This window comes from Podarcis bocagei, assembly GCF_964188305.1.
Source record: "Podarcis bocagei genome assembly, chromosome: 10".
Taxonomy (NCBI): domain Eukaryota; kingdom Metazoa; phylum Chordata; class Lepidosauria; order Squamata; family Lacertidae; genus Podarcis; species Podarcis bocagei.
This window is the reverse complement of record NC_138135.1, coordinates 49,259,932-49,270,410: the sequence shown is the minus strand read 5'-3', so window position 1 is coordinate 49,270,410 and position 10,479 is coordinate 49,259,932. Positions and strand designations below refer to the sequence as shown.

Here is a 10,479-nt window from a genome sequence, read left to right as displayed (position 1 = left end):
CACCCGCCTTCGCCTATTTACTTACCAAAACTGGCACTAGTTTTCAGTGTGTCACAATGATTTACATTCTTTTTCTTTCCATTCTAAAACTTAATCCTGATCAAACAAAATACCTATGAAGGACTGATTTATCTTTAACTACGCTCAAGACTGAGCAGCATAAACATGACTGCTTTCTTTTTAAAAAACCATAATGGATACAGAGGATTTGAGAATAAATGATACGCGTGATCTTCACTGTTTACTCTTCTTGTCCTTTGGCATCACCACTTTCTACCCTGCTCATCAGTTATGAAGCCTAGGCTCTCTCTTTGTCTCTTCTCTCTCCTTTTCTGCCTGTCCCCCTCCACCCATAATCCATCCATCTCCAAATCATGACTCTGATCCCTTTACATGATTACAAACACACGTCAAATACCAACAGGTGGTGGAAAATCCAGTCATTGCCACCTTGTAGCAAAAGCCTAAAGTTCCCAAAGGTTCCTTTTCACTTAAGGAGTCTCACAGAAGTCTTCGGCTGCATATACACCATATATTTAAAGCACACAACTTCCCCCAAAGAATTCTGGGAATGGTAGTTCACTTATTACAAAGCTACTACTGTTCCCGATACTCTTGCGGGGATGAGATGGGCTTTAAATGTACACAGCCTTCCACTCAGAGGGAGTCCCTTTTGTGAGAGGAATTATCCTTCCAAAAGGAAGCTGTGGTTTTGTTTTCTAAACCATATTGCTTCAGGCAGCACCAAAACCAGCAAACTTGAAATAAGAAGCAGCACGTCTTCACGACCATCAGAGGAACAAACAAACAAACAAAAAGTTAATGAATCCAGTAAAGAGAGGAAGACTTACACTCTGGAAGACCAGCAGATAAAACAATGTTGTGTTTTTAAACTGCACTGTTGCTACAAGGTGGAGCTCCTAAGATTTTTGTGTGGCCTAATCACTGAGTACTTCCTAATGAGGTAGCTATTGAGTAACACCTGGTGGGGATGAAACTAGCTCTAACGCATGTGCAGAAGATGCAAATAGTTTCTGACAGACATGATGGATTCTGCTGTGAATCTGGTACTGCTGTGCAGGCTTCTGTATTCTCAGAATATCTGTTCGGATTATATGGATTACTACAAATACGAGAAAAGCCTAAAATCCTTTCTCCTCCAAACCAAGGGAAGGACCAGAGCTCAACGGTAGGGCACATGGCCCCAGGGGGGCATTGGGGGGGGGGAGAGGAATCAGATAGCATGGCTGGCAAAGAACACTCTTTGCCCCAAATCCTGGACAGCAGCTTCCAGTCAAAGTACGCAACACTTAGGGTAGATGGACAGAATAGCCTGAACTGGTATTAAGCAGCTTCCGATGTCAAACCCTCCAAGTGTCCCTGTTTTCCAGGGACAATCCCGGATTTACAGAAGCTGTCCCGGTTTCTGATTTAATCCCAGAATGTCCTGCTTTTCCTTAGGACGTCCCTATTTTCATTGGAGGGTGTGGAGTTATGCAACCCCTGAGCCATGAGGAGATAAGTAACTGTATAACCTTTAGAAGACGTCTGAAGGCAGCCCGATATAGGAAAGTTTTTAAAATGTTTTATGTTTTATTATGTTTTTATATATGTTGGAAGCTGCCTTGAGTGGGTGGGGCAACCCAGTCAGATGGAAGGGGTAGAAATTCATCATCATCATCATCATCATCATTGAATAGGATGTCCCTATTTTCATTGAAGAAATGTTCGAGGACATGCTATGTTCCTGTCAATACTCTCCTGAATTTTCCATCCTGTTGATGTTTGGCAATTAATTTTTCAAAAAACGTTCTCTTGTACTGTATATTACCTGCTTCTAATGTTGTCACCTATAACTCTATATAACCTATTCTCAAATTTTCCAACTCTCCATTTTTTTTTAAATGCAAGAGTTTGAAAAAGTTTGACAAAATATTTTAAAAATTAGAAAATGAACTAAACTTTACTAAAACACTGCTATTTTCAGCAGCACCGTACCATTTGATACTCTTGAAATACACCTTGATTTTCTTGGCTGGAAATAACATAATCTGTCAGATAATTGTCTGTGTCAGGGCACAGACCACAAATCATAGAATTATAGTGCTGGAAGGGCCCACGAGGGACATCTAGTCCAACCCCCTGCAATGCAAGAATCTTCTGCTCAAACCCATGGCCCTGAGATTACTTTTAAGGGGAGGCTGTCAGACTACATTTTTGTAGGAAACAAATGTTATTTTTGCATTAGCAAAGCTCAAATTGTTTTAAGTGATATGTAACCATGCATTCTGCTGATTTCATGTTTTGCCCTTCACTATAGATTAGAATATTTAGAATAGCAGTCAGCTTCAGTTACATTCCCCAGTTTTTTTGCACTATCGCTCGAGCCATAAACACAAGGAAATTTGTAAAATCCAAACCAAACATCCTTGTTTATGCCAATTTAGAAATAAAACAAACAATCATGAAACTTATCTGTAATGATGGGTAATAGATTTTTTTCTCCCAAAGCTTTCTCAAAGAGCAAAACATTTGGAAGGGGAATTCTAGCTTGCGCAGCCATGAAAATAATATTTTAAAAAAACAAACACACAGCTAATTCGTACCAAACAAGCTGAAAATGGTTATTTATTAATGTTATGGTTATCATTGTTCCAGTTGTTGCAATGTCTGGGGCAACAACATTCGAAATCACATTTTTCCTTGTACTTAACTCACAGTGCCATCTACTGGGCTTCATGGAAACCCAAGATTTGATGTATTTATCAAACATGAAGAAACCAGGCAAACTTCCACATGCTCAAGTCTTTGGGAATCATTTCTTAAAGAGAGAATGAATTCCATCACTTTGCTCTTATTGCTTTGGATGTCAATAAAAGTTCCAATTAGTGTCAGTTGAGATCTGGACAACAGTTGGCGGGTAACTGGAGGGAGACCACCAGCTCATGTTAAATTGCCTTCTGAATAGCCATCAGATGGTAATCACTTTTCATCACTGGGCTGCATTTGAACCAGTGACCTAGAGGTGGAAAAAATGTCCTCTCGGATTACTGACTGCTCCGTTAATCCAGGGAACTTTTGCATATTTCGTGGGAGCTTCAGGACGCAACAGACGGGAAGAGTTTGAGAAAACAGGAACAAATGTTGTTGTTGTTTTAAATTATACTCCCTCTCCACTAATCAATGCCACGAAGAAATCCACTTTCAAATGTTGAAAAAGTGACGCAATGCGATTGGCAGTTTCTTGGGAACAACCATAATATATGTAGGGACCACGTGCTGCCCTTCCCTATGGTTGCAGTGCTGTGTTACAGCACAATACAACACAATCATGATTGGTGCATAATGAAACCTTGCTAATTCAGGGTGCCATTGTGGATTGGGGTTCCGACTTGACATGTATTATTGAGAGCTGAGTGGGCAAGCTGCAAGGAGCTGAGCTTGACCCACTTGTGGCCTGTCCAGATATTTGGTGCAGCATAAAGACAGAGTGCAAGGACAAAGGGGAGGGGGGGATTGCTGTGGTCCACAAAACTTGCATTTCTAACACCAGGACACCCCTCTATCTTGGAGCTGGATGTGAGGGCCTGCAACTGGTGTCGAGCCAAGGAGACAGTAAAACTAAGGTTGAGTGGTGTGCCATGCATCCTGCTGCCTTGCGGGTTCTAGCAAGCAGCGCAGGTGTGGTTTTGGAGGAACCCAGAATTCTGGGTAGTTGTAATGTCCATGCTGCTGCTGCCTTAGTGTTAGGGCGTTATGGTCTAAACCACTGAGCCTCTTGGGTTTGCCGATCAGGTCGGCGGTTTGAATCCACACGACGGGGTGTTACCATTGCTCTGTCCCAGCTCCTGCCAACCTAGCAGTTCGAAAGCACGCCAGTGCAAGTAGATAAATAGGTACCACCTGTGGGAGGAAGGTAAATGGCGTTTCCGTGCACTCTGGTTTCCGTCACAGTGTTCCATTGCACCAGAAGCAGTTTAGTCATGCTGGCCACATGACCTGGAAAGCTGTCTGTGGAGAAACACGGCTCCTTCAGCCTGAAAGCGAGATGAGCGCCACAACCCCATAGTCGCCTTTGACTGGACTTAACCATCCAGAGGTCCTTTGCCTTTTTTTACCTTTTAGTGTTCTGGCTCATGACTTCCAGGCCTCCAGGAAGTCCACAGGCCTGTCTCAAGGTGTTGTCCATTGGACAAAGAGGGTACGTTATACCTTCAGTTTGGTCTTCACTTCAGATGAAGGGATTATTTGGAAACAGGGTTATAAGTGATCATGCTTAGATCACCTCTTGGTGAAATTTGGACTTGCAGCGCTTTGACCCTCCCTCACCACCACTGGGGTATGGAGGGTGGACAGATTTGGAAGCTCTGCAGCTGATGACTAATACAATGAATTCCTTAATGCTCCTGGTGTTTTTTCAGTGGATAGAGCAGGTGACCTGGTTGAAGCCCTTTCTCCCTGTTGAACACTGAGATGCACTGAACTCTTGGCATCACCACCCCCAAGCACCCTCTCCAGCACTAAAAGCCTGTTTTGCCCCTTGGTATACCAAGGAACGAAGGATGATAAAACAAGATGAGCATAGGTGGCAAAAAGCATGCTGTGAAGCCAAATGAGTATGAGAGCACAGTTCTGGCTGCTGTGCGGCGGTGAAGGGAGTGGAACTTTTTTAATATTGTTGAGGTCCTGCTCACATCTCCTCCAGGAAATGGAGCTTCAGGAGTGCACTTTAGTTTGATTCCAATGCACTTTGAGGATAGAATCACTCCCCTCAAGAGTGATTTTGAAATTTATTGCAGACTCCAGGAAAGTATTCGGCGCAGTATCTACTGTGACACCATGGCATCAGGTTCTCTTGATGTAGCCTGATGTCATGGCTAAGATGCTTGCTATTGTGTGCCCATTTTTTGTCTTGCTCCTTCTGACTTATTAAAGGGGTATGGCTAGGAGGACAACACGTCCTTGCAGGAGCATGTGGTCCCAGCCTTCTTGAAAAAAGGCTATGTTTTGACCTGAAAAAGCTCAGTGACCCTTTAATTCTCCCTTGGGTGTGAGGGAAGGTGATTGAGGGGGTCATGGTGAGACTGTTGCAAGCACTCTTGGATGAAAGAGTATTATTATTTTTTAAATAGTAGTGCCTCGTATTATTATTATTTTTTTTCATGTAACATTTTTACAAATCCGTTTCATTTGTTGAGGCATTAGGGGGAGAAGAAAAAAAAAAGAAAGAAGAAAGGGGGAGTGGAGAGAGGGAAGATGGATGGGGGTGGGGTCGGGTGGCGGTGTTTCTATTATGTTTAATGTATGTAGAGTTTGGTGTCAGCGTTGCTTGTGTTGTTCACTTGTGGTACCAGCACCCAGATGGAAGCACACATTGTTTATGATGAGCACAATCCACAGAGAATTAGTTGGGACTGAATTCCATTGAAATCACTGGGACTTAAAGCATTTGACCAGTCCCATTGTTTTGGAAAGCATAGACCTAGCTAACTTAGAATGTGCTCACTCTGTTCAGGTTGACTTCATTCTAGTTTGTGCAGCATGTAAAATGCATACTAAACAGAAGTAAAAAGTACAAGTTTTATTAAATCAAAAGTATTCCAAGGTGCCTCCAAACTGACATCCACAAGGTGACAGTCCAAGAGTCTGAAGCAAGAAATTAGTCATTTGAAGCAAACAGTGAAAAGGGTAGTAATGGTTTAAGTCACATTTTGTTTTGTTTTTGTGGCTGCCTTTTTGACATAAAAGTCTTCCACAAACACACATGACTTTTTTTTGAAATTCACCCAGACTCTACCATGCTAATCCCTTAGGTGGTTTGTGCTTATTCTTCCCTTTGGTCCGCTTTGACTTGAGCTTCTTCCTCTGCCTGGGATTCATCCATACTGGATACTGTCCATGTTCATCCAGAAGGGTTTTTTGGTTTCTTTTTGAATCCATGTCCATCTTACTCCCTTCTGGAAAAGAAAAGGGGAGAAAACACTTAAGGAAGTATGAGCAGTGTGAACGGTTACAGCAGCTAGCGCTGAAAGCAAATCAAAAGATGTCGGAAGAAATAAGAGAAATGACTCAGGCTACTACTTTTAATACTGACTGGTTGTGGGAGGAGAGAAGAACTGGAAAGAGGATGGTGTGAGAAAGTATGGGGATATTATATATATTGTCAGGGGTTCAGGAGCAGAGGCGAGGGCAAGGGAGGAAACAGAGAGCGAGGGGGAGGAGTCCGAAGGAAAGATGACCCGAGATCTCCGAGTCTTTCCAGTGAATCGGAAGATTCACAGAAAGGAGCGCCAGTGGCCAGAGCAAGGGGGGAGATCAAGGGGACACCCCAGGAAAAAGGGACAAAAGGGGGTTCAGAGAGCAGCAGTTGGAAATCGGGGCCAACGTCCCCAACAGAGCGCAGTGAGGAGGAAGGGCGCCAGGTATCGGGATCCGGCGACTCGCCGCAGGGGGGAGGGCATGAGTCAGGAGTGGCCACACCCCCATCGGGGAGCGAAGGAACGGTCAAGCAGAAAGTGGGAGGTTGGGCGCGCGCGCCAAGTTCAAATGCACAGGAAGGCGGCAGAGTAAGCAGCCCGGAAAGGGAGCCAGGTCCTAAAGCCCGCCGCAAGGAGACAGAAGGGTCCGGGGGGTCAGCGTCAGAAGAATCCAGGAAGGAAGAGACCACGGGGGGCAGAGGGACCCAGAGAAGGAGGGGAAGGCGGAAAAGGTGGAGTAAGGCGAGGTTATTAAGTTGGTGTACAGGAGGCGGGGACTCAGACGGAGCTTCGCCGGTCTAGCTGATAAGACGTAGGGCTGCCTGCGGCAGTTTGAAATTGGAAACTGTAACTCAATAAAGACTTTTATAAAGTGAACGCTGGCTAACGTGATCCTCTGTGAGCTAGGATCTGGAAGCAGCCCTGACATATATTTTATAAATATTCCCCTCTGCTTTGTTCTTCCTATATTTAACTTCAGATGCTGAACCCCTTGGGCACACAGGCAACAGTCCCATAGAAAGTGCCCAGCATTTGAATAAAGAAAGCTATGGATCAAAATACCCTTGGGAGAGCACAGCAAATTTCTTCTACAGAGATTCCTTTGGCCGCACAACATATACAGTGGTATACCTCAGGTTAAGTACTTAATTTGTTCCGGAGGTCCGTTCTTAACCTGAAATTGTTCTTAACCTGAAGCACCACTTTAGCTAATGGGGCCTCCTGCTGCTGCTGCGCCGCCGGAGCACGATTTCTGTTGTCATCCTGAAGCAAGGTTCTTAACCTGAAGCACTATTTCTGGGTTAGCGGAGTCTGTAACCTGAAGCGTATGGAACCCGAGGTACCACTGTACCGGCTAAACTTGCCAAGGAAGCAGTTGCATTCCTACAGTAGCAATGGCTGAACTTCATTAATAGAGACGTTGAGAGACTTGGGAAACAAAAAGAGGGGGTGGGAATGAGAAAAGCGCACATCAAATGAATTAGAGGAAGAGCGTTTCTGGCAAGGGTTGTATGTAATATTTGCTTCCCACTTTTCAGAGCTGATTTGTGGCATTCCTTAGAGCAAAAGCAAAAAATAGTTCAACTCACCCTCCTGATCCTCCTTCTTTATGACTTTCTCAGCAGGAAGGACAGTTGCTATCTCTTTCACCTCATCCATTAGAACATCAGCGTTTGTTTTGAGGATGTTCTGCAATCTGGCAAGCTCCTTGGGGGCATTTTTCTTTCTCTTCTCTGCTCGCATCTTTCGCTTCCATTTACTCCTCAAGCTTTTTGCCATTTTTTTGTTTACTTCTATGAAGAGGAAAACACAGGGCAAGACGTAACCCATTGTTTGCCAGTGCAGCACCCCACAGCTGCACAGGTACCCACATTAAGGCAGGCCAATGCAGGAGAAAGGAGAGGAACAAAGGAAAGGAGAAAGGGAGGGAGGATACCTCCAGGTACACAAAGTAAATCTTTCTTCCACAGCCCAAAACATTTCAGACCAAGTTCTGTTCAACTGATTTCTTGAACAACTAGGTTCAGTCCAAAATTAATTTCAAACCATGTTTGGAACACCAACTACAAACAAACTTGTGCAGCTGAAAGTCTCCTTCCTTTTCAGTTTGATGCCTTTCTGCTTTTTCTTTCATGCTTCTGACAGCAATGCAGGGCACTATTTATGTATTATATTTATTTATATCCTCTAAGGCAGGGATAGGCAACCTTTGGCTCTCCAGATGTTTTGGACTACAATTCCCGTTATCCCTGACCACTGGTCTTGTTAGCTAGGGATCATGGGAGTTGTAGGCCAAAACATCTGGAGGGCCAAAGGTTGCCTATGCCTGCTATAATAATAATAATAATAATAATAATAATAATAATAATAATAATAATAATAATAAATTTTTATTTATACCCCGCCCTCCCTGGCCAGAGCCAGGCTCAGAGCAGCTAACACCAATAAAATCACAAGAAAAACATAATGGGGGGGGGACCAATTTAAAATACAGGTTAAAGACATTCAAGGTGGTGTGTGTGATTCTCTCCCTTCCTGATTTACAATACATCCCTGTGAGGTAACTTAGGCTGAGAGACCGTGACTGAATCCTGGTGTCTCCCAAGTCCTAGTCAGGCCCTCTAATCACTACAGTTCCTCTGTTGTTTTTTGGGGGGTGGAGGGGGTCTGGCCAGGCACTTTGAAGTCTAATTATTGTTTTAATTATTTATTACATTTGTATACCGTCCTTCATCCAAAGATCACAATCTAAGGTCCAATAACTTAAAAAAACAACAACAACCCAACCCAATCACTTCAGTATCAGAACTGCAACACCTCTGAGCGACAGCTGCTGGGAAACACAGAAAGGGAGTTATATGGTGCTCACTCCTTGCTTGGGGACACTTGGTTGGCCACTGCAGGAAACAGAGTGCTGGCCCAGATAGATATTTGGTCTAGGGTTGCCACCTTCATTCAGGCAAAATACAGGACATGGTGAGATGGGGCAGTTGGGGGCCGATTTGTTGGTTGTTTCCCCCACCTGGTGCTGAAGTGACTTCAAAGTCTATGGCAGCCTGACAGGATGGCCCGTCTTGGAATTTGCCTCTCTCTCACACAGGCACATAAATCTGTAAATCTCCCTGTGTTTTGATACCGAGGACGGCTTAAATACATGACCTTTCACACACACTTCCAAACACGTGCATTTGGAGAGGGTCCCTCACTTGGCAAATGGGTAGGGGGAAGAGACCTGAAATACAGGTCAAACTAACTCCATGCTACAGGACGTAGCATTTTTTACATTGAAATACAGGCCAGGTGTCAACCCTACTTGGGTCCGATCCAGCAGGCGGGGCCCTCCCTGGGGGCTTACCTGTGGCCCCCGCCGGGAAACAGCCTGCGGACCCCTCCGCCAAAGAATAAGGGGAGGGGAGACGGCGCGCGCAGAGCGAGAAACCAAAAGCATCCACACACCCCGCCTCCCCCCGATCTTTTCACCTGATCACGCGGAGCTCTCCTGCCCCCTGCGAAGAAAGCCACGCCGGCCGCAGCGCTTCTTCCGGAGCTGCGCGCGCAGGGGGGGGAAACGCGCCGCTTCCGGGAAAAGCAAGTCACGCCCCACCCGCCGCAGTGCCCAACAGCGCCCCCTGGCGAGTTCCTCCGGCACTGCGCAGTTCTGTAAATGACTCTAGGCAGGCTGGCGGCGCTGTTCCGTGGGGGGTGGGAGGTGGGCTGACCTGCCCGTTGCTGTTTAATATACGCTTTATAAACGAAATTGCCCTGAATACTCGCAGGCTGGATACGTGGGGGGAGGTTGGTCACTCACGGCCCCCTGCGAGGAGTCTTGGGCAGGGGGCAGAGGTCCCCGCGCAGCGCAAGGGCAGCACTGCATAGCGATCCTGTCTTGCGTGCAACAAGCTTCCCACGTTTAACGCCCGGCAGCTTCAGGTGCAGCTTTGGCGGCGCGGGGAAGAGAGAGGGAGCGACCGCTTCCTGGAGTCCTGACTCGCTGCTGCCAGTCAAAGTCTTGACAAGCTAGATGAGCCGGATTAGTGGCCTGGCTCGCTGCAAGGCAGCTTCCTAGGTGCTTTCAGGTACAGATTTTGAAGGACAGGTGTCAGGACCAGGGAGCAGAGTTATTAGCCCTCCTCTCCGCCAGGTTATTTGATCACCTTTAATTGTCCCTTGAATTGAAAAGGGCAGGTGAGGAGGGCAAGCCACCCAGTGCTGTACTGTTTTTAACACTTGATTGGGAGCCGCCCAGAGTGGCTGGGGAAACTCAGCCAGATGGGCGGGGTATAAATGATATATTATTATTATATTATTATGAATGGTAAAGGGGAACTTACATGAATTGGAAAAGGGAGCGCTTGGGACACCACTGAGAGGAGGAAGGAAATATGCTCCCACCCACTGTTGACGCGATCTTTACGTTCCACTGTTTGCTCACATGTGGCAAAATATTTTTTATACACAACTGCCCTTTCCACTTTGATTTCCTAAACTGTCAGTCTGCCTC

General features: G+C 45.6%; 1 protein-coding gene across 2 annotated transcripts; it reads right to left on the bottom strand.

Moving 5' to 3' along the window:
* Positions 1-5,566: 5,566 nt before the first annotated feature.
* On the bottom strand, positions 5,567-9,594 carry LLPH (LLP homolog, long-term synaptic facilitation factor). Of its 2 annotated transcripts, none has more exons than XM_081212144.1 (3): positions 9,459-9,594; positions 7,568-7,771; positions 5,567-5,957 (listed from the first exon to the last, which is right to left on the bottom strand). In XM_081212144.1, exons 2-3 carry the CDS (start codon positions 7,755-7,757, stop codon positions 5,794-5,796), a joined length of 354 nt encoding a protein of 117 aa, XP_081068270.1. In that variant the 5' UTR covers positions 7,758-7,771; positions 9,459-9,594; the 3' UTR covers positions 5,567-5,793. The 2 variants fall into 2 exon arrangements, with proteins under 2 accessions (XP_081068270.1, XP_081068271.1); XM_081212145.1 differs by lacking the exon at positions 9,459-9,594 and adding an exon at positions 9,334-9,456.
* Between the last annotated feature and the right edge of the window lie 885 nt (positions 9,595-10,479).

What these genes read in the sequence shown, in the direction of transcription:
- LLPH (XM_081212144.1), bottom strand. Translation starts at nt 7,757, where the DNA reads ATGGCAAAAAGCTTGAGGAGTAAATGGAAGCGAAAGATGCGAGCAGAG. An exon ending in AAAGAAGGAGGATCAGGAGG is followed by an intron (nt 5,958 to 7,567) that starts GTGAGTTGAACT and finishes TTTCTTTTCCAG; the next exon opens with AAGGGAGTAAGATGGACATG.